Here is a 23,291-nt window from a genome sequence, read left to right on the forward strand (position 1 = left end):
GGCCATGGCAGAGGAGGACTTTGACGTGCACCTTGCAGCTCACGGCATTGGGCTGTGTCTCCAGGGGGCTCTGCCAGCACTTGGCACATGCTTTTCCTCCAAACTGCGGCACTGGTGACGCAGGTGGCAGAGGCCCCAGGGCTGGGCATGCTGCAAGCCCGGTGTCCGCAGCTGCCGTGTTTCTCCATCCCTGCCTCCTGCACACCAGCTCTCCGCCGAAGAGAAGCAAGGCCGGCTCTGCTCACATGCTGCACAGATCCAGGCAGCCAGCGGGCTGCTCGGTGGAGACGAGCAAGGGCAGACTTGTAGGAAAAGCAAGGGGGAGGAGTGGAGAGCCCCACCACTGCATGCCCAGGAAGGATTGGAGGGAGTGGATAAGCAATTCAGGTATTTAGCAATGGAAGGAAAACTCCTGGCTTCAGTCTTTTCACAGCTGTTTCCGAAGGGCAGGTTTATCAAAACAGCTACAGCAGAAACTAAAACGGACAGAAGCCCCTGCTTCCCCCAGCTGTTTGCCACCACCCGTCCGATCACACATACAGGCAGGGCCTGGGGGGTTTACGATCTTTGGCCCTACAGAGTGTACAGAAAGAGGCTTTAAGGGCTGGTGGGACCTTGAAGGGACATCTAGTTCCTTCCTGTGCACGTGTCACCTGTGACTGTCCCTTGTCTAACCTCTTCTCTTGCCTCCTGCCAGCATACACCTCTCAGACAAAATGGCTCTCCCTCTGGCTTCAGCCTTTTCAGAACTATTCACTGTATAAATCACAGGCCACGTATTCACTGCACATACACTTTTCCAAGTCTGAGAGAGCTCCAGCGTGTTCCCTTTTTTATAGCAGCTGTAATGATGCATCAGTAAAACGGGGGATTTGGTTTCCGAGCACCTTGCTCAGAGATGCTGTTCTTCCACCTTTTGTTAACTGTAGGTGGCAAAGGTGGATGTAGGTTCCTAGGATCTACAGTTTAGACCACAGGAGCAAGTGCTAAATGCTGTCAGAACAGGCATTTAGTCTAAACCTGAAGCTGTCTCCATGAATGGAAAAATGCTTTGACATTGTGGAATGCCACCGAAAAACATCTTGAGTGCCTTCTTGGACTAGAGTTTAAATGACATTGCATTTTTACTGTTTATTTTCTATTCAGTATATATTTACAGACTTCATTCATTCCCTGAGGGAGGTAAAGCTCCGTATGAATTAATCTACCTCATTTCAAGGTGTTCCACTGCTTCTGCTGACAGGTAAATAATGAAGAAAAATCATGGAAGTTTTGAGGTGTTCTGAAAAATATATTTCTAGGAATTATTATATTGAAAAAATGTTTGCAAAAGCCTGGAAGTAAAGGTGATAATCTGTAAAAGCTTACTCATTAACAGAAGCGGTAACTGGGATAGCAGCGTGTAGAGATTCACAGGCCAGAGACTTTCCTGCAGGAACCACATCCCCAGTTTATAGCTTGGTCCAGCAGGATCATTTCCTTTAAAGTTCTTCCAGCCTCAGAATGAAGTATTCCAAGGCAGGTAATTGCCATATCCCTTCACAAATTATAACAAAAGTAAATTACCGTCCTTGTTAAAAATGCACGCTTCTCACTTCACTCAGATGTGTCTACATCCAGCATCCCATCAACAAGCCTTGTTAAGCCTTTATCTGATAGATTAAAGAGCCCTTTCTTGTCAGAGGTCTTCTTCTCGGCTTGTGAATCACAACAGGAGCGTAGAACTGGAAGGGACAGCTTGGGCCATCAAATCCCATTTCCCTGCAATTGCTGGCAACCATGTTATAAAGTCCATTTCAAACTCAATCTTAAAACTAATTGCATGTCTTGCCCCCAATACTCCTCTCAGGAATCTGTTCCAGAACAACATTTCTCCCACAGTTAGAAACTATTTAATTTCCAGCCAAAATGTATTTGTGCCAATTCATACCTATTTGTTTTTGTGCCAGCACCGCCTGTTATCTGAGGCCATTTTCCTCCTTCCTCGGTGTTCATCTGCTTGTGCACTGCACTCAGACAGCAGGCATATGCTCCCCAGCCTTCCTTTCACGTGGCTAAGTGTGCCCAGGTCCCTCGCACAGGTTCTTCGGTCTGGAGGTTGTCCCTGGGGTCTGGCTCTCCCCTATCCCACTCCCAATTTATCTTCCTGGAGAAGAAGTGATGAGAATGGTAGACAATTCCACACTAACCACCAGCCAGACCTCACCCTTTCCTGCCTCGGAGTGCTCCTCAAAACTCCCTGCTTCCCCTTCACGAGCCAGGCATCAGCCTTGCATGGTACCCACCAGGCGCGAGTCCCTTGTGCTGACAGCAGACACAGCAACACCTCCAAAGGGGCTTCCCAGTCTATTATGTGGGGAAAAAACGCTCTGCTTAGAGTCTTGCCTTTAGTACGTGCAGAGTCAAGCCCTCCCAGCTGGCACAGGGAAGCGTTCCCAGCTGCCTGCCAGGACTTCTTGCCACACGTCCCCACAACCCAGAGCTCAGCATGAGTCCCAGCACCGCTCAGCCTCTGGAGGTGAATGCCACAGGCAGGTCCCGCAGGCTGGGGCAGCCACGAGTCACACAAAGCCTGTCGGGGGGGCTGAAAGGAAACCACACCTGAGCAGAGGCTGCTCCATGGCCGCCCACCAGATTCCTCCACCTGCCTCCAAAACAACCAGTCTCGATCCCTGCCATAATATGGGGAGGGAACTAGGTGGATGCTGACCTGTCCTGGCAACTCCCAGGTGGGGCCAACAGCAGCAGCTGGACTGGATGCTTCTGAATGCTTGGGAAACACTCCTGCGGCTAACGAATGTGAATGGAAGTGTGCAGGTATACAGTGTAAATACATGAGCCTTTAAAAACAGAACTGTCAAATAAAGTGTTACACTCCATCAGCTCCTATTGCATCCACTCGCCAAACACCAGCAGACGCTTGGATAACACTCAGATCTGCTCATGGATGCGTTTGACATCCATGCTGGAGAAATACACATTTTATGATGAATAAAAAGAGCCAGAGCCCAGGCAGCAGGTATTTAAGGCTAAACCACTTGTTTTAGAGGGCTTTACATTCTGGTTGTAAAATTTCCTCTGGGCTGGAAGCTGGTGCCCAAGAAGAAATATTCTTTCTGTTACGTATGATTTGCCTGCAAATCCTATTAGTCTTCTGCGCAGCACATCACAGGAGAAGAGACGCTAGGATGTCAGACCAGGGCATATTGCTAAGCACTGTGTTTTAGATGTGTGCTTGGTATAAGAAAGACCAAAGCACTGTGACTTCATTAAATGGTGTCTGTTTTGAGGTTCATCTTATATTTTTGGAATTGAAAAGGGTTTTTGTTGTTGCTTTTTTTTTTTTTTTTTTAGGAGAAGAAGGGAAAGAGGGAAGGGAAACACTCTTGCATAGTGATAATAGGTCACCCCACTGAACTGGTTTGTTATCTACTGTTAGCCAATGTTGTTTGGTGTGTTTTTCACACAGATGTGTTGTCATAAAGGAAAGTCCTGAATCTGCAGGGCTAATGGCATTAGCATGAATTGGCAAGCTTGAGAGCAGCCTTACTGACTTCACTAGATGCTCGGTGGATTCTCCAATTCCAAACAAATGTATCTCCTGTATGAGGAGGATTCCTCTCAGGGTAGATCTATATTTATAACAGCCATGTGACATATAGAACATACAGATGAGCTGAAGAGAGCAGCAGAGTGAACCCGTGCTGCCCAGGGCTTCCTGAGAACACGAGCCTGTCCCCAGCGCTGCAGCACATGCTCCCCTGCCCAGCAACCCAAGCTGCAGTTACTCTGGGTTCTCACTTCAGGTTCACGTCTGATCATTAAATTCACAGGAACCTTTCCGTGGGCTCTGCCTGTCCCAGGTGGGGACCGTGTGCCTCCCCACTTGGCTCCACGGAGCTCGGGGGCAGCCCAGGGCACCAGCCACTGGCTGCCTGGCAGTACGAGGGGAGGAGGCTGGGAGGGGGGGATGTGAGACTTTGCTGCTGCCAGCTCAGGTTAGTCCCTTAACATTCACATTACTGTAATGCAGTTGAAAAGGAATCCACTAGTTACAGGAAATGATTTACAGGACACAAGACGCTGCATTTCAGAGGTCTCATGTGTACCATAAAAAATATATTATAAAGGAATAATCTCTATCGGAACTGGAACTGCACAGAGAGAACACATGTCCAGCTGAGAGCAGCATTGAGCTTTTGTTCATTATGGGGAAAGTCTGCTCTTCATCTTATTTGATGAATATTTTTCCCAGCACTCAGTATCTAGTTAATATTGGCACTCAATATTTTTTTTCAAATGTTGCTTTTGCCATGAGATCAAGCACAGCTGAGACTCCAATGGTGTGTTGCTCTGAGGTGTTCCCTGCTGAGCTTCACAAAGCAACAGCAAGATTTGGAGCAAACCCTGGACTTCCCCTGCAAAATCCAGGCCACAGCTCATCAGCTGGGGAAGCACAAGGGAGTTCAGCCAGCTCTAGCCCAGCCTGCCTGTGCCCAGAGCTCCCCTGCACGGCGGGACGCACGGCTCTGCAGATCCCCACGTGGATATGGGTGGAGAAGGGTCACTGCCTCCAAGCATGCCTTCTGCTCGCTGGCAGGATGAGGTACCCAGAACTCACAGCCACATGAGGCTAGAAATGTACCCTGCTGGAGTCTGCAGTTCCCTAACACTTGCTCAGAAGCCCAGCTGTGGCCCTCGTGTAGGAGGGTTAACATGCAGCATCTCCACAGCTTTTGTCGCCCAGATCAGGTGCTGGCTCTGCTGGTAATCTGCAGCATCCAGATGGTGCTGGTGCTTTGGGGACAGCGTGTGCAAGGGGTTACATTTCTGCTCGTTCACCTGTGAGGGCTTTAGCAAATGACCGGGTACGTCCATTGACCTCTGTACCATGGCAATACCAGCACTGCCCTGCGGAGAGGGGCCGAGATGGTCCACACATCAAGAGCTGCAAGGTGCCCAATGCCCTAGTGCAATACCTGTGAGGGAGACACCCAGAAGACCCCAGAATGAGGGGCAGGAGGGGGCTGAAAGACATTAATGCATTTCTTCCCCTCACAAAATCCTTGCTGAAGCCAAAGCTGAGAACTGGAGGTGGGAAGTGCTGAAATGCTCAGCTGGGAAGAGACGGTGGCAGATCCGGAAAAGCTGTGAGGAGGGAGGCTCTGTCGGGCCCATCCTGTGCCACCAAGACTGGGGACACCTGGCTGAGCGCTGCGGCCAGCCTCGCCGGGCGATGCAGCTCCTGGCACCTAAACCGTGGGTCCTTCGTGTTCCCCAGGGCCCTCGGCTCTGCTGCACCCGCACACCAGCTGCTGCCTGCCCCTTGCCGTGGGCTCTCACCTCCCCTCGCCTCTCCCCGGGTGCCAGCAGCCGTCCCCGCGGAGCCCCCGCGCTCTGCCCGGAGGGACGGGGCCCGGGGACGCGGCCAGCTGCGAGGGGCTGTGCGGGAGAGGCGCTTCCCGGAGGAGCCGTGGGGGAGCCGGGAGACTCGGGCAGGGGCCGTGGGCTGGGGGCACCGGGCCGAGGGGCTGCCACTACGGAGTGCGTTTTGGGGGGCCCGCTGGGATGCACGCAGGGGCCAGGGGCTGCGGCGTGGCTCTGCCGAGGCCAAGGGGGCCGCGCACAGCAGCGCTGCCTCCCGGCCGGCGGCACGCACCCCCCGCGGGGCCGGGGGCGCAGGCACGCGGCGGGGGCTCCGGGGGATGCCGGCCGCCAGCCGGGGAGGGGGGGAACCCACCGAGCTGCCCGAGGCGGCGCCCCCGGTGCCGAGCGGCCGCTGCCCCCCCCCACCCGGCTCGGCGGGGCCGGGCGCGCTCCCGGCGCGGCGGCGGGGCCGGGGGCGGGCCGTCCCCTCCCCTCCCGGCGCGGGAGCGCGCATCTCGCCGCCCACCCGGCACAAAGTTTCGCGGCCGCAACTCGGCGGCAACAGTGCGGGGCCGGCGGCGGCGCGCGGCCGCGCTGAGTCCCGGCGCCCCGGTGCCCGGCGGGGGCCGGCGGCGAGCGTGCCATGCGGGGCTCCCCCCCCGCGGCGGCGGCGGCGGGGCGGGAGGGCGGCGGCGCCCCATGCGGCCGGGGCGGCCGGGCGGCGGCTGACACCATGTGCGCCCGGTGCCCGGGGCGAGGAGCGGGGAGCAGCCATGTCCCCCCCCGCCCAGCCGGGGGTGCCGGGCGGGCGCGGCTCTAAGGTGCCCCCGGCGCGGAAGCTGCTCTGCATGTGCAGCCTCTCGCTCTGCCTCACCTACCTGTGCTACAGCCTCATGGGGGGCGCCGGCCCGGCCGCCCTGCGCTCCCCGGCCGCGCTGCCCGGCACGGCGGCCCCCGCGGCCCCGCGCTCCCCGGCCGCGCCGCCCGGCTCGGCGGCCCCGCGCTCCGCCGGCAGCCCTCCGGCCGGCACCGGAGCCCCCGCCGCCTCCGCCGCCCCGACGCGAGCCGCCAACGGCAGCCGGGAAGCGGCGGCGGCGGGCGCCTGGCCGCGGACGCCGCTGGCCCCCGGGGAGGCGATCGCGGCGCAGAGCGGAGCCTTCGAGAGGGACCCGCAGGAGTCCAGCACCACGGACGAGGAGCTGAGCCGGGCCGGCAGCCCGGGCAGCCGCGGCGGCGGCGGCAGCACCACGCCGGACTACGGCGAGAAGCGGCTGCCGCAAGCCCTCATCATCGGGGTGAAGAAGGGCGGCACGCGGGCGCTGCTGGAGGCCATCCGCGCGCACCCCGACGTGCGCGCCGTGGGCACCGAGCCGCACTTCTTCGACAGGAACTACGAGAAGGGGCTCGAGTGGTACAGGTGAGGGCCGGGACGGGAGGTCCCGGGGCCCCCGAGGGTCCCGGCGGGCGAGGGGCGCGCGGCTGCAGCTCCCTCGGTGCGGGGCCGTGGCCGAGGGGCAGGAGCCGCGGGAGGTGTCGCGGCCCTGCCCGGGGGCACAGCGCAGCGCCCGGTGCTGGGCACGCCGGAACGGGTCCGGAGCTGCCGAAAGGAAGAGGAGCGGGAGCTGTGCCGGCGGCTGCTGCGGGTGCTGAAGTGGACGGGGATGCCCGCTTTGGTGCGCGCTGCATACTGCACCTCGCAAATGAGATGTACTCTTTATTCAACAAGTTCCACGTCAGAAAGTTGTTTTCCGTTGACAAGGTTTAATTCTATTCGTGAAAAAACCTCTGAATGTTGATAGCGTAACGTTTTTAGGGAATCTTAAAAGTTCTGACTACTAGAAAACCCTGAACTGCAGTAAGGAAGCGTTAATTGCCTTGGCAGGTTTAGCAAATCAATGAATTGTGAGGGCTCGGGGTTTTGTTGCTTGTGTTTTGGTTTTCTTTTCCCCCCCTGGCTTTTTTTTTTTTTTTCCTTTTTTTTCTTTTTAGTCTTAAGCTAAAAAGAATGTAGCATGTTAGTGTAGCTTGCGAATTACCGTGGTTCTCCAGTTTATGGTCAAAAGAAACCCATACTAATTTCTTTCCAAGAAGCAGTCTGTGGTTAAGCAGATGAAGTTCTGCATCTTTGCTGCATGTGTGTTCTGAAAATCAAGAAGGAATTATACCAGGGCTGCAAGTTGGTTACTGCATGGGTTACCTGGATGCTCTTCATTAGTGTACACAGTTTTCATGAGAACTGCATGCAAATCTGAGGAACTCTAGGCAACTTCTTACAGAAATTGTGGAAGCCAAGTCCTCATAATACTTGGTGTAGCATCCACTTGGCTTTGTTAAAATGCTGAGGGATTTTCTTGAGGGACTTCAGTAAAGTGGAGATCAGCACTCTGAAAGTATGTTAGTTTCTGAGAGTGTTTTTAGTATTCTGTACCAACATGGGGAAAGAATAAAAGGTTGACTAACGTCATTTTATTTATATTAATACAGTAATTTCAGACGTGGTCTTTTTTCTTTTTACTGTTTGTTTTTCTGCAGGAAAGCTTTGCCTTGAAAAATACGTGTAGAAAATTTGCTGGAAGAGGCTAGAGACTTGCATATAGATGGGTTTGGTTTTATTCAAAATCGGTAGAAGAAGATCAAGCACAGAATATGGCAAGCAGCTGCTTTTTCATCTTTAAAATCGTGCTACAAGAAAAGGGCTAGAGTGTGGGTGCAACTCCTCTCCTGGAGTATACGGTGCACACATGTTTTCGCTTACAGAAAGCATTGAAATTTTTCATCTCTGCAGTAGCTCTATGGTCTGCTTAGCTGATTTCCAGTGCTAGTGATGTGCTGCTCTGGTAGAGAGGTGTAAGATGAAAAGAGTGGGTCAGAGCTGGTTTGCGAGCTTCCTCGGCAGGGCTGGAGGATGGATTCTCTGGTCAGGGGATAAATAAATGACTTGGCTGCTTTAATTGTCACTGTGGCCCTGAGCATTTGCCCTGATTATTTAACCCGATCCCATCTTCACAGACAGCATTGTTTTCCATTCTCCTTGTAAAAGTTTTTCAGCCTTGCTGGAACAAGGTAGCAGGTGACGGTGTCACCGGCCCTCAGGAGCCACAGGCTGCCTTCGCCTTGTGCTGTGCTAGTGGGTCGCGTTGTGGCAGATCAGGAGGCTGCCCTGCTCCATGCTGTACAGAGCTGCAGAGCATGGGGGGGGGATCGCCACCCACATTCGCAAGAATTTCTTCCTGACCCTCTCTGATATTAACTGGGTGCACTAAGAAGGCTGACTGCTTGCAGCTGTGTACCAGGTAGAGTAACTGGAGACTTTTCCTTTCAATGGAAATGCCTATTATTTAAAAAAAAAAAAAAAAAGACAGCTATTGAAGTGTTTATACCAGCATCTCCTTACAGTGACTTTTATCAATTGTTTACATTACACATTTAACACTTCCTTTTATGAACTATAAGCTGTTAGTTTTTAATATGGTTGAGTTTCATTTTTCATGTGTAATGAAATAAGGAAATATCCGTCTCAGTGTTCCTTGCTTTCTCATTCACTTCTGAGAATGGCTTTGGGTAGTCCAGCAGGGTTGGGAAGAGAGGCTTATCATTTAGTCCAACCGCTGTTAATACAGCTAAGGGCTGGTCTTGCAGCAACTTCCTCACCTTAGTTTTTCCATGTGTGAAATGGAGATGGTACCTAAAGGCTACCAGTTTTGTTGTGTGTGTCCAACATATATGTTTTTTTTCTGCCTTGAGGTTAGTCAACCGTAAGCACTGTGTCCAGGATCTGTCTCGGGACAGTGTTCAGAGGCTGAAGTTAGTGCAAAATACAGCTTTCTGTGTGTTGGATGGTGCGGTGTTGGGAAGCCTGTTACACCAGCTCTCTGCAGTCTGTTCTGTTTTCCTGGTAACCTTTAGGAAAAGCTGTGCTGTTTGTCATTGCTTTAACTCTGCAGTCAAAGTTTATGTAGAAATTACAGAACCGAAGTCTTCCTACACATGTACTGTTGCAAACTGAGTTCAAGGCTTGTTTCGGTTGTTTTGTGCTATGCTGCCAGCATTGTTTGTGTGACTCCAATTTGTGACTCTATGCACCTTAATGTTTGTCTGTCTGAAGCACGAGCTCAGTGATTGAACTTTCTTTAAGCTGCACCTAATACCTGATGTGCATTAACTTTTGTTGATAACTTCCTAATTGTTTTTTTTTTTTTCCTAATGTAGATTTTAATTTGACTACTATTAAATTAACTTGACTGCTATTAAAGGTAGAAGGTAGAAGGGTAGGTGGAAGTGACTTTTAACCATTTCTTTTGTTAACAGTGTGGCATTACTTATATCTGGTGTATGTATTCCTTGCATATCTTCAGTTCTCTTTCAAGTCTGGGACCCCGTTAGCTGGCAGTAAGTACCACCTTGGGCAATGGAGGCTGACACTGTCCCTATGACACACCACAAGTCTGTCCCACTGTGGACATGTCAGGTTCTGGCAAGTTTATCTGCCTTTCCTTGGGAAGTCACTGGTGACTACCACGCTCTCCTTCCTTCTAAAGCACAGGATGTGCCGTTGTTCCCTGTCAAACTGCAGTTGGTTTTAGTCAGTGCCTGCGTGTCTGTGTGCCCCCAGCACGCCCAGGGCTGTGCCCGCTGCCCCTTCAGCCTGGGCACCGGGCAAGCCCTTGGTGCTTGCGTGGGGAAAGTGCTCCCCAGCGCGATGTTCCTGCCTCCATGGGCACCTCCCACGCTGTGAGCTCTGCCCTGAGCTGTCCTGCGGTTGGAAACGAATTGAGAGACTTGTCTGAGAGTGCAGTAAGGGCACCAGAACAAGGGGGAAGCTCTTAGAGGCCTCTGAGCAGTAAAGGAAGTTAGCTTACACCTACAAATGCTCATTACCAACTGAAGCAGCATCCAGGATATGCCCGAGTTCCTTGCCTGGCCAAGAAAAAACTGCAAATGAGCACAAGAGGATTTTGTGGATAAAGGGAACTGCCAGCTGCCCACGGTGTCTGACCCTCGGACAGATTTGTCACCTTGTAGTGCTGGAAGCCTCAGTTTGGTGTGTGCTGAGACAGCTTGGAGAGGCAGCGTAAGGGAGGGCAGGACCTGGAGGCTGCAGCAGAGCCCCGCTGGTCAGCGTGGTCCTGGGCAGCTTTAACTGGAGGGAAGCAGGAGGTGATCCTGGTCCTGCTGGCTTCGCACAGCCCTGCCCTCTGCCAGCTGTGTGAGCCCTGGGATCGCTTTACACCTGCAGTCTGGAGGTGTCAGGGAACACGGGGCTGAGGCTCGCAGTGCATGGGGAGGGAGAAGTAGCCTGAACAGACGGTGCTTAGCTGGGTTGCTCTGCTTGTGTGAATGACCAAAAGAGAAGATCTTAGCACTTTCAGCATGTCCCAGGCTCACTGAAAAGGACAGTCCAGGACTCAGACCACCAGCTCCGTCAGCCTGCAGGCTCAGGAATGGGAGATGGTTCAATTCCTTCCGTTTGCATTTTGAAGGCTATCTGGACATCCAATGTTTAGCAGAAAATTGAGGATTCATAACAGTCAATTTTGTAGTTTCAACAAAAATATGATGTCCATAAAGCAAAGAGAATGTCTGATAGTGGTTAACTTACATTTGGAGTTCTGAGGTTCACTGATTTGAAGGTTATTCCAAAACCTCACCTCAGGAGTTAAATTCTTTGTGTACATGCACGTTGCTCTGCTCGTTGCCTCCCTCTCAGTGGAGCCTTCCCCAAGAAGCTGCGGCAAAGTCTCTGTAATTAGACCACGTTCCTGTTACTCTGCCCCAGGCTTCCACATGCTAAGCAGTTATACGGGGTGTAGCTTTATGCGTGGAGTAGTCCCATTGCAGCCACTGCAGGGAGCAGTCACCATGACAAGCAATGAAATGGTTTGCATGTCTAATGCTATTTTCACTGCCTGTCTGTTTTGTATGGTGTTTTTTTTTTTTTTTTTCCCAAGAATAAACGTGTTCTTGAGCCAGCAGTTTCAAGAAGCAGCTGGCTGTGGCTGGGGAGCCAACGCTCTGTCATGTCCCTGTGGACATTAAACTCATCTGTATTTGGGAAGCTGCTGTCATGCATGGTTATCCCTGTAACAGGCTCCGCTCCTCCCGGGGCGCTGCCTGCGGTCTCATCTCCCTCCTGCTGTCATCTGGAGGCCGGTGTGGCACAGCCTTCTCTGTGGAGGCTGTACAGGAGCTGATCCTGCTGCAGAGTGCTGTGCCCTCGCCGCCACAGCTGCCGGCAGAAATGGCACTGGAAGCGCCCAAGGATGTGCGATGAGACCCCCTTCCAACATCCCTTAGCAGCTGTTGGACAGCAGTAGCTCGGGGCCGTTTTGGCCGTGGCCTCATGCAGTGTAAGCCTTGCTGTGAGATGTAATTGTGTTGCTGGGTAATACTCATGCCACTCTGATCCGTTCAGGATATTCAGAAAATCAAACCGCTTCCATCAGTGCTGCCATTCTGCGCTGATGGGCACTCCAGGAACACCTACAGTGGCAGGATAGATTGGGGTTTGCTTCTAATGACGGGCACCACTGCAGATGCCTGGCAGCTGCTGTGTTTCTCAGTAAAAGGCCTTCCTGGTGTACTGTGCCCTCTGCACTTCTGGTAACTTAGGGAAAGTGTATCGATTTTTTTTTTTAACTTTTTTTTTTTTCTGTCTGGGACCTGCTGTGAGTTGGCTTTTGCTGAAATGTAGTGACTCAGCTGCCCTCCCACCTCTGGGGATCCAATATATTGAGATTTATCAGGGTTGAAGACTGCACCAGTATTTCCATGTAACATAGCTCTTTCAGTACTTTGTCCATTTCACATCTGCTAAACCCTGGCAGAGCCGGCACCCGGCTCTCAGCAGAGCTGATGGTGCTGTCCTCACTTGTGGGCTGGCAGCTGTGAGAAGAGGGCCAGGCTGCCCGTTACTCTGTCCCTGCAGTTCACCCTTCTGGAGGCTGGAGAGAGGCCGGCATCATTGGCTTGGATTTTCTTCTGCACCCAGAGCTACCAGGGTGAACCCACCGTGTGCCAGCACCCGGCCTCTGCCCCTTCCCTGTGCCAGGGGAGCCCGCTCGCCACCCGTGTTTGTCAGCAGTTTCTCCAAGCTTTTCTGCTCTGTTTCAGATCTAGGGATGGGATGCGGAAATAAATCAGGCCTCTTTGCAGTGTTTTATCACCTGATGATGGCTAACCACAGGCTACTTGATTGTAGCCATGGGAATGGCAGCAGCTTTCAGCACCCAGCCTCGCCACGCTGCGCTCGCTCCTTCTCGCAAAGAGCTCGAGATAAGTGTGAGGGACAACGCGCTGGCAGGGGACAGCTGCCGGCTGGCTGCTCCTGCCTCCTGCTGCAAGGTGTCCTGCTGCAAGGTGCTCGCCTGCAGCCGGGCGCCTGCCGCAGCCTGCCCGCCCTGCTCGGAGCCTGCAGCTCGGGGGCAGCCTGGAGGCTGGGGGCTGTGTTCCCCCGCCGCTCGCTCCTGTTCCTTCGTGGTGGGCAGGGACCCTGCGGCTGGGGCAGCTCGGCACTTCCCAGGGCAGGGACGCCAAGGCTCAGAAGGCCTGGAGGGAAACCAAGGCTCAGAAAAACAGCCGAGCCAGGCAGAGGTGAGGCTTGCGATGGCTCTTGGAGCATTCCTCAGGGCACAGGGGGAACCACAGCGTGTCTCCAGGCCTGAAATAATCTTACTATTGCACTGTGCCTTCAAGATGTAGGGTTTCTCTAGGATTTTGCTCAATAACCCACTTACGTAAATGCCACAGTACTTTGCCTCTAATAGTTTAAATATTATTTGTAGTGTCAAAGTTGGTGAGCTTCACTCAGTGTGTGAAGGCAGTATCACTCAAGCACGTAGATACTACAGAAAATCCAAAAATAGGCCTTGGGGAAAAACAGCTGCCTTGGAAAAGAGAAAGGCAAAGAGTCAGCTGGTTGCATTCATGGCTTTAAATGATGAGTCTGACCCCCGCTTTGCTTTTTTTTTTTTTTTTTTTGATTTAGAGAGGCTTGTTCTGTTCTGTTAGAAGCACAGACTAGTGGTGAAGGAACAACAGGTTCTCAGAGAAAGTTATGGACAAAGCCTTTGATTTTCAAAGTGCAAATTCCAGTACAAATTGGTGACACCTTGTGTTGAGAGAGGTTTGAATCTTTTGCTTTTCATGGATTTCTCTTACCTCGTGTTGTCATGGGGACTTCTTTTCCCTGAGTTATTATATCATGCACTTCAGCAGAAATTTTATTGCTTTGGGGGCTGGAGAGGCTCATGTGGGACGTTTCTCACTGCTCATGGTGTAATACACAGAGGTAATTTCTTTCAAATGATTTTTGCTTGAAGTAGTTTCAATGAATTGAGAAGGGTAAGAGTGTGAATGAATGGCTGAAATGTTAGTGCTGAGTTCAGGTGAAGAACGTACACTATCAAACTTTCCAGAGCATTAAGTGTGGATATTATAATTTCACCGTGGTATGTAAGTAGGCAGCAGTCCATTTTACCCTTTAATTCACATTTTTAAAAGTATTATTTAGGGTTTGAAGTGGTTTAAATTGGTTCCCAGTCCCTTTTTAAAAGTTGAAAACAAAACCCTAAATTATAAGAGTCTTTTCAATCTCAGAGAGGAATTACTGTTTAGATCAGCCGCACAGGCTCACCCGCAGCAGAGCGTGGTGACTCGGTGACGCAGTGACTCTGCTGCTTTTGCTCCTGGGGTACGGAGGCAGAAAGCCCTGGGCAGGATCTGCCCCATGGGTTTCTCAGCCAGGTGGGGGTGAAGCCAGCCACAAGAGAGGTGTTGTGGGAATTACTCCTTGGATCTCTGCTTTAACAATAATTGTGTGTGGGGGCCTCCTTCCCTCGGACTTCAGGGGGCTGATGGCGCGGTGGCTTCAGTGTGCAAGGGCAGCGTGGCACCGACGGCATCCCAGCGCTCCCAGAGTATCAGGACCTGCCCCAGCGAACTGAAGCACGGCACAGTGTCTTGGAGTGAGCAGAAGGGAGGCGGAGGGGCCAGGGGGACAGCATGGGGCTTTGGTCCCTGGTGCTTTGGTCTGGGACCCTGGTGTGTGGGGGTGCCTGGGGGCTGCGGCTGCTGCCGACACTCTCCCGCCTGCTTGCTTGTTTGGGTAGCTGCTGTTCCCAAGCTGAGCGAGGGTATTCAAAAGGCAAGTATCTGAAGGCTGTGGAAAGGATTCATATTTATGGGGAAAAATACCTATTTTTTTCAAATTTCCCATTTCCATCCCCAGAGTCAACATACCAATTTAGTAAATGTTGCAAGGCACACTATTTTCCCCCTTGTCATATTATACATCCAAGCATCAAGGATGGATCATAAACTTGCTCTTTATGGCTTTAACATTTCAATTGCTAGTCACATTTTATGTAAATGAAGGTATTTACCTTGACAAGCTCTCCTGTGAAGTACAGTACTTCTTTAAAGAATTTATTTGGCAATATAAACAGGCCAAACGCTGAGGGTGGATGCAAAATTCACAATTGATTTCACAGCTATGTAACATAGGATCCTCCCAAAATATCCCCGAGTCTGTCTGGTCCAATCTCGTCAGTACCTTGGAGAAACTGAGGAAGGGAGGCCTGGGGGAAGAGGAAATAGTAGGGGGACGTCAGTTAAAGCCATGAACCTCCTAAACAGCACTGACTTTGGGTAAAAATAACTCTATCTGCCAGACTTTATTTTGTATTACGGAGATTGCTGTAGCACATCTCGAGCTTAAAATCTGATTTCCATTCCCTCCAGAGCCAGTCTGGAGTGGACTCGGCCCCTTCCTTTATTAGCGGGCAATCATTTTGGTTCCAAGTAGAGCAGCGATGCTCTGGTAGCCTGAGTTCAGAGCTCTCCTTTGTTTTAGAACATAGATGCTTTCATCTTGCATGGAGATGGGTACAGTAATATAATATACTTTCTATTAGTGTTCATCCACATCTGCAAATAACTTTATTTCAGCCTCAGCTCTGCCCTTTCTGTATTTGTTCTTGATGGACATTCATATAATTAAGCTGAGCAGGCGAGCACGCTCACGGAAAGCAAACGTCAGAGTCAGAAGCGTGTGTTAAATTCGCATTTGGATTCAGCAGCTGACAGCACAAGCTGCGATCACCCAGTCAAGGAAAAGACAAAAACATACGATCTGTGTAATGCCAGCTACGAGGAGGCAATAGCTCCGAAAGGAGTCAGGGCTCAGTGATGTGCCGTCAGCTCCCCTGGGCTGCTCGGCTGTCACCCCCACATTCAGGGCCTCCTCCTGAGAGCTCGCGTCGGGGAGGTGCCTCCTGGCTGGCCTGGGGCTACAGGGGCCGCCTCATCAGGGCAAGTTACTAATTATGATTTCCTTAGCTCCAGTCCCACCTGTTTAAACACGTGCCAGGCCTTTCACATCCAGAGTGATGACTCATGAACTGCTGGTGGCTGACCGTGGGTCCTGAAGTCGTTGCTGCCAGAGGTCTTTATGTGGCCTTTGTTTCATCCCTGCTTGGTCTTCCCCCAGGGGTCGCGGGCATCACCTGCGCTGTCAGCGCTACCAGCTGGTTTCTTGGCTGCTGATCCGAACCACGTTAATCCCAGCTCCTCAGCCGCTGGGGGGTTCCGGGGAGCAGCGTGGGGCTCTGCCATGGGCACCCTGCCACGGTCTGTGCCATCCCCACCGCAGCCCGGGTCTGGTCCCTTGCCGTGGCCGCTGCGTGTGCCGCTCTGCCCATCCGCTGCTCCGTGCCCGCTGCATGCGAGCCGGCGTGGGAGGAGGGAACGCTGCTGTGCTGCTGGGTGTGCTACACATGCCTAGATCAAGAACAATAAAAGTTCCTTACTCGGCTCCAAATCCTCCAGAAACCCCCCAAAAAATCAAAGCACAGTAGAAAAATGCCTGAGGCAATAACTTCCTTGGTAAACTAACGCAGCTAGCTGAAAATTTCTAAGACCCGGCAGCTCGTAATGCAATTTCCTATGCAAAAAGGGTTTATCTCTGTCTAAATATTATTCTGCATCGTTACTCATTGTAGGAAAGCTATTGCTCTCCTAGGTTAACTGATTGAACTTTGGAAATAAAGCGGCAAGCTTATCATACTGACAGTAGCTTGACTTTTATTGCTCCTAAATTGTGGTGATATTGTTAGATGTGAGTAAATGCACACTCGATTAGAAAATATTAAAGTTCTATACTACTTTAGAATTAAAAAGATTAAAAGAGGCATTCCTGCAATCTAGTCCACCATGAAATTGGAGTCTACTCAGTATGGAAAATGCATAATACAAATAGCCTAACAATTAATGACAAAGGAAGACTGGGATGGATTTAAGGCTCAAACTACTCTGGATTTCTTGAGGCTGGAATGGCAGCAGGGGAAATGTGTTATTAGATCATTACAGTCTTTTCTGCTAGAGCCACTGCTGGTAAAGTTACATCAAGGTGCTTTATTATTACCCCATTCCCACATGATATTCTCAAACACTCTCATCTTGAGATGTGGTCGTCTCTGCAGGAGATCATCCACGTCTCTGCCATGGACTGGGTAATTTGGAAAATTTGAACAGAAATTCTTCAGCCATTTTTTTTGATACAGTCAATGGAGAGAAAATGTTTTCTCATTGCAAGAGTGCTCAAGGAGCTCACTTATTAATGTTTAAGTTTAAACCTGCTGAATGCCATCAGGGTAATGTGTTCAGGAGCCAGGATTTCTGCTGGCCAGGGCTCCTGCGGGGCACCTCAGCGTGCCACAGCAGATGCACGTCTGCTGCCTGGCTCAAGGTTCTTGCCCAGGGTTGCCGACAAGGTGCTTTGCAGTGTGGCTCTGCTAGTGCCCCCCATTAACTTTTGCTAATTCTTGGAGCACGTCACAGGCTGGCAAGTGAATGTATTTCTTTCTGCATCCAGAGGGCAGCGGTTTGGAATGCTGGGGGTAGGGAAGGGGCTGAGTGGCTCTGCAGAGGAGGTTCAGCTCAGTGGCTTTGTTCCCGAACAAGATGCAGGATGGCTCAGGAGGCTCCCACAGCAGGAGTGGCTCCAAGGAGTCCTGCAGCTGCCATTCGGTGCTCACGGGCGCTGGGGAGCACGGGACAAGCCAGGGCACTCTGCAAAGAAGTAGAGGCACAGCAGGTTAGTTTGCTGATCCTTTGGGATGCAGATTTGTGGCCTGCAGTTGCAATGATGCCATATGAGTGCTGTGTGGCCCTCCGGAACATAAATTGCATTTCTAGCCCAGTCTTCCTCCTAGAGTACTCCCTTGCACTTTGTGTAACAGTCATTTGGTATGTTGGTGCTTAAATGTACAGCTCAGAATATGTAGTTCCTTCTTCATTAACAGGATTTATATCCTTCGTGTTTCTTGCTGGATGACTTAGTGTTGTACTGAAGAACACGTACGCTGCCTTAATTAAAATGCGAACCCCCTACATTAATATATATGTTGCTACTGAAAATTAAGGTTTGCTGAAAACAGCGAGTTTAAAAGCGTGTGGCAGGTTCAGCCGACTACGTGTGGATTTGGAAGTGATTTGGGAAGAGCAGCTCCAGCCCAGCCATGGACGGGCAGCGGCACCAGCCCGCAGTGCTCGCTCTCAGCATGTTATGTTTTATGAAGGGGGTACAAAGTGGCTTAATGAACCAGAGGATTTCTTCCATAATATTAATTCAAAAAAAAAAAAAAAAGGTAAAAGCAAACATTGCAGACTTCCTCTCTCCAAGCGCTGTGCATGCATCGCCTGTGGCAGTGTTATCAGTTATGAAGATATTTTGCATTCAAGGATTTGCAGTTTCCAGGTCTATGAATATTCAGACCCCAATTCGCCCTTTCTGTCTGTGCACTGTACCTATCCTTTCTTTTCCTTCTCTCCATTTTTTTTCCAGCAGATTCAATTAGTTCTATTTGCTGCTTTAGCAATAAAACAATTCCCTCTGTGGCATTAAAATGAGTTTGTTTCATTATTTCATTTGGCTTCTTGTTATATGTTGAAGGAAGGGAGGAGGCTCTACTCCCAGCCTGCCCCCTCTGCTGGGAGAGGGCTGCCAAGTGATGAGGACACTGGATATACTTGGGGCAGCATTAAGAATTAATGAAGGGCATTTGCTAGTGCAGATCCTCATTGACACAGCCGGTCTCGAAGCTACAGGTAAAATTTGATCAGTCAAAGATGACTTTGGCACCCAAGTCGCCTAGGTGGCCTTGAAAATGCTGGCCTTTTGAAACTGTTGATAGAGTCTTTTATGATGGTTCCTAAGCACTCAGAGCCCTTCATTAGCTGTTGGTAATGAAAGGCAGAAACTATACCCACATTTATTTTAGCTTAGACACAAGTTAATTTGAGCTGAAACATCAATGTATTGAATTAAGCACCAGTTTATAGAGCTGGCATTTGGCAGTGGCTGGATATGTGGTGTTCAGGGCGTTGGAGCTTGGTCAAGGACAGTAGTTGCATTTTCACCCAAAAATGCACAACGTGGCATAAAGAAAGCATGCAAGTGTTGTGAGAGTTGGAATAGCAGTGATTATGTGGGCTGAGCTCATAAATAATTATACAGAATGCTAGAATTCTCTTAGCAATCTGCTCTTGGAGTGCCCTTTCAGGGGTCTGTGCTGGTGTCAGGTAGCTGTGTAGTGCTAACAGACCTATAAATCATCTTTGTTTCACACTGTGCTATACACAAATCATATTAGTTACAACACTGAAGAGCATCTAAGTAGAGAAAAGAGAAAGGCAAGGTAGAAAGAGGAAACCAGATTTAAATCTAATTGCTTTTTCATGTGCATTTTGCTGCTGTTTGGCTGGAACACAATGGCATGCTGCAGGAAGGGAGATTAGGCCCTGCACGGAGGAGGCTGGCAGACTCGCAGAGCGTTCCCCATCGCCTCCATCCAGATTGTTAACAGCAGACGCTGGTATTAAAGATGGATGAAAGGCGACGTGGCTTTGTGTATTCAATTTTTTTTTAAAATGACTTTTCCTCTTCTTTCTGTGACTAGGGTAGTTTAAAACAGTTGCACTGGTTCCAATTCCTTTTTCATTATGAGATTAAATCTAGAACCAAATGAGAATTTCCAGGCCCGTGGAGGGCTGAGAAGAGCTGCGTGAGCGGGGAGCTGTACCAGCGCCGGGAGCTTTGGAGAGAGGTTTGTGCTTGTCCTCCCCCAAGGCTCGTGTCTCACCACGGAGAAGGTCTGCACCATTCTTGAGCAGGACACGAGGTGACTAATTGTGCCCACCACCGCCAGCAGTACCTGCGGAATCAAAGGGCAGCACTGGCGGCTCTTGGGCAGGTCGCGGGGAAATCTCTCTGCTGTAGGTTTTCGCTGATATGATAGGTTATTAACAGCAAGTCTGAATGGAATGAAGTAAAGGAGCTTAAAAAGGAAATATGTCTATTTGGGGTAGAAAACCTTTTTAAAAGGAAGAAAAATTAGACAGTACAGCAGGGTAACCAGGACTGCACAGTTAAGTAATTAATCACACAGGTTGTAACTTGGAAAGGAAATAAATGCGATAAAAGCATTTGTCTGAGTAGATTACACACAAATTAGGAAAAAAAAAAAGGAGGGGTCATCACTGACTTGGGAATTGTGCTCTTTAGAAATCTTCAATCATTCTCACAATCAATTCTGCATTTCCTTAATAGCAGTGTGAAACATGGCTCGCTCTGCATTGTCTTAGATTAACCACTAACTGCAAACCATACATTAAATGAAGTATTGAATATTTGTCTCTCAACAATACACTTGGAAATTGTTTATTTCCCTACTAGGTCTTCTGCAATGCATTTAGGTACTGTAACCTAAATTGTAAAATACATACTTGCAATATCTGCACTCGATATCCTCCCAGTGCCTTGCTCTGACAGCAGCTGCACAGAGGACCCACAATTACAGGGAGTTTTTTTTCTTGTAAACTGATTGTTTGTTTCTGGAGACAATTACGCTGACTTTATTATACAACCTGTGTTTCTCTGCAACAAACAATCTGCTTTATGGGTTTTCTTAGTAAAATACCAAGTCGGTATGCTCGCTAATATGATTCAATTGTATTGTGTTATCTGACCTTTAAGGAACTTGCAATCTATAATAACATGGTTCTACAGCAGATCCACTAGTAAAAAGCCTCGGCTTCTGGGAATTCAGTCTGCAAACAAGTGGAGCCCGGGTCTCAAAGGAGCAGTAAGGCGTTTCAGCCCCTTGCCTGCTGGCCGTTCTGGGGTGGCCCTGGCATTCCTGGGGGATGCGTGTGCGGGACAAGGCTGGCTGTGGGAGTCAGCCTCCCCCATCCCTCGCCCTAGTGCAGGGACACGGGGGTCTGGCTGCGGGTGGGCCGAGCCGTGCTGAGGGGGCAGCTTGCGGGCAGTCGCCAAGCCCTGGTCTGCCACGACGCCCGTGTGCGGCGCTTGGCAGCAGAGCGGACCGGGCTGCGCTGCTGTGCTCGTGTACGGCGGCACGGAAATGATTAACGCCGGTAATCATCCCCATCCGCCTACCACCCCCGTCTGTTCGCTTCGCTTTGGGCGCCCTGCCACATGTGGAGGCGCTGGCCAGCTCCGGCATGGACCGGCAGCCCGTGCACAGCCCCTCACCGTGCCGGTGGCACGGGGTCCTACCACCGCTGGCTTGCAGCGTCTCCAAACGGTGCTTGTCGTGGCAAGAGGGCAGCGATCAGCTGGGACCCGGTCTCCTCGGGAAGGGCCTCGCCACCACCAGCCTCGTTTGGAGGCCCACATGGGCTCCCCCAGCCCCATCCTCCTGGCCGTGGGTAGGCACCGCGCTGGGGGGGCTCCGTGCCGCCACCACCTCCTGCAGCAGCTGTCCCCATCTGGCTCCGTTTGGATGCATTTCCAGTCCGCTGATCGCCTCCAAGGGTCCTGATTGCTTCTGCCTGACCCCTGTCTGTGACAGCCACATTTCTCTTAAGATGCATTTGAGTGATTTTGTTTGGATAAGTGAGAGATGCGGGATGTTCAGCTGTCTAGACCCAGGAAATTGGCAAGAAGCTGGGAAATGTTAGCAGAGAAATACCTCAGAAGTTTTTAATGATTACCTTCTCAGAAGCTGGAGGACAATCTGTGCCTAACTCTAGGTGTTGTTTTTTTGAGAAAGTTTCCTCAGTGCTCTGCATGGACTTTTAGCAGAGATCTTTGTGAAACAACTTTTCCACTGAGGAACATGAGATCAGAAAAGCATTCCCTTTAATGCTCGAGTGTGCGTGAACTTGCAGGATATTATTTGAGGCTCTGCTAACCTTGTTAAAGGTCACCTTTTGATCCCATCAAATACCCTCTTTACCTGGAGATAAGATTTAGAAATGAAAGACGAAAAAGAAAGAGCTTAAGGAAGAAGGAGAACCTGGCAGCTCGCTGAGCACACCCGCTCCGGGCTTACAGCAGGGGAGAGATTAAAGGCAGTGCTCGCGCAGCTGGGGGACCCGCGGGTGCGAGAGGAGCCGGCAGGGCTGGGCAGCGCCCGTGCCCGGCTCCGCTCCTGTCCCCGCGGCCTCCCCGTGCACCGCCGCAGGGTGGGCGTGCTCTGTGAGCAGCCAGCTCCGGACCAAGGTCACGGCCGAGGTCAATAAATAATACATGACAATTAATCTTAGAAACCTGCTGTTTGGGGGAGAAAGGAGAGGACACTGCGGCGCTCGCAGCCCCAGCTTTCCAGGCTGGTGCTTTGGCTCTGCATCAGCCCAGGCGAGTCAATGAAGAAGAAGGCTGTGCCGGGATGCTGTGTGCCGGGGGCGAGCCGCTCGGCACACCTGGCACGCTGCTGGGGCTTCTCCTGCTGCCCGCCCGCGGGGCGCTGGGCTTGTCGCCCTGCCGCTCTTCCATGCCGTTTGCAGCAACTGTTTGTCTTTTACAATCAATTCCCATCTGAGATGTTTTAAAATGTATAGCTGTCTCCTTGAGACTACGGTATTCAGCAGGTGGTAACACTCAAAGCTTTTTTTTTTTTTAAATCTGTAGTAAGAATTTACAAAGGAAACCTTGACTTTTAGATTGATTTTTAAATAAGCATATATTTAGCTGTTAGTGCTTGAAGTACATATTGGATTATATTCTTCTGCAAACAGAATATTCTAATTGATCTTGCTAATAAATAATGAAAGCCAGCCCTGCTACGTATAATTCAAGGTTATGCTGCATTTGTACCAGCTGCACTGGGGAGTTTTTTTAGCGCTTAAAAGATTATTTCTTTAAAAAAGCGGAAAAAAACAGCGTAGATGTGGGGAGGAAGGCTAAACGCTGAGCTTTTCTCTAGAATTTCCTTTTGTTATTTTCTAAAATGTAATTAGCAAGTGTCACCATTTGAGACCCTCATATACATATGAAACTAAACTTGAAAGCCATTTCTTCTCCCCAGTAGCTGCCCTCCTCAGAAGCAGCAGTGGGCAGGGGAGCACGGCTCAGCCCCCCACTTCCCGTGGCTGCCGGCCGTCATGGCTGGCTGTTTTGATGCGAGGAGGCCTGACCCTCCGTGTTCGTGGTGCCACGGCGTTGTTTACAAATAATAATGGAAAGTCTGCAGAAATCATCACGGCGAGGGCGCTGCTCGTTACCGGAATGTGAGATCGTCTGGAGAATCAATTTTAATGTTCAGCCTCGTATCGATCGGCGCAGTGATGGGTCACTTGACGGTGGCAGGAGCAGCTTCAAGGAGCACCTGCCCTGGGACACCCCAAGGGTGCGAAGTGGCCGTGGGGCCGGCACAGCAGCCAGCGCCTGCACCGAGCTCCAGACCCGGCCCCAGCCCCAGCACAGCACCGGGGGCCGTGGGAGCGGGGCCGCCCCAGCGCTGCCCTCCTCGCTGCCCTCCTCACCCTCCTTGCTGCGTGGCCGGGGCCATGCAGCCCCAGGGCCACTGCCCAAGGGACAGTGCTCAGGTAGGCCTGGAGCCGGGCACAGCCGCAGCTCTGACGCTGGTGCAGAACAGACGTGTCGTAAGCTTGGGCCCTGCTGC

General features: G+C 51.1%; 1 protein-coding gene across 1 annotated transcript in view; it reads left to right on the forward strand.

Annotated features, from left to right (window-relative positions):
• Positions 1–6,140: 6,140 nt before the first annotated feature.
• HS3ST4 (heparan sulfate-glucosamine 3-sulfotransferase 4) overlaps positions 6,141–23,291 on the forward strand; it is a gene marked incomplete at both ends in the record, with an annotated part of 59,374 nt that continues 42,223 nt past the window's right edge. Inside the window, one exon of the mRNA XM_084296308.1 lies at positions 6,141–6,784. Coding sequence (XP_084152434.1) covers positions 6,141–6,784 — 644 coding nt within the window. The remainder of the gene's footprint in view (positions 6,785–23,291) is intronic.

Source organism: Netta rufina (assembly GCF_964035555.1).
Source record: "Netta rufina genome assembly, chromosome: 15".
Lineage (NCBI taxonomy): Eukaryota > Metazoa > Chordata > Aves > Anseriformes > Anatidae > Netta > Netta rufina.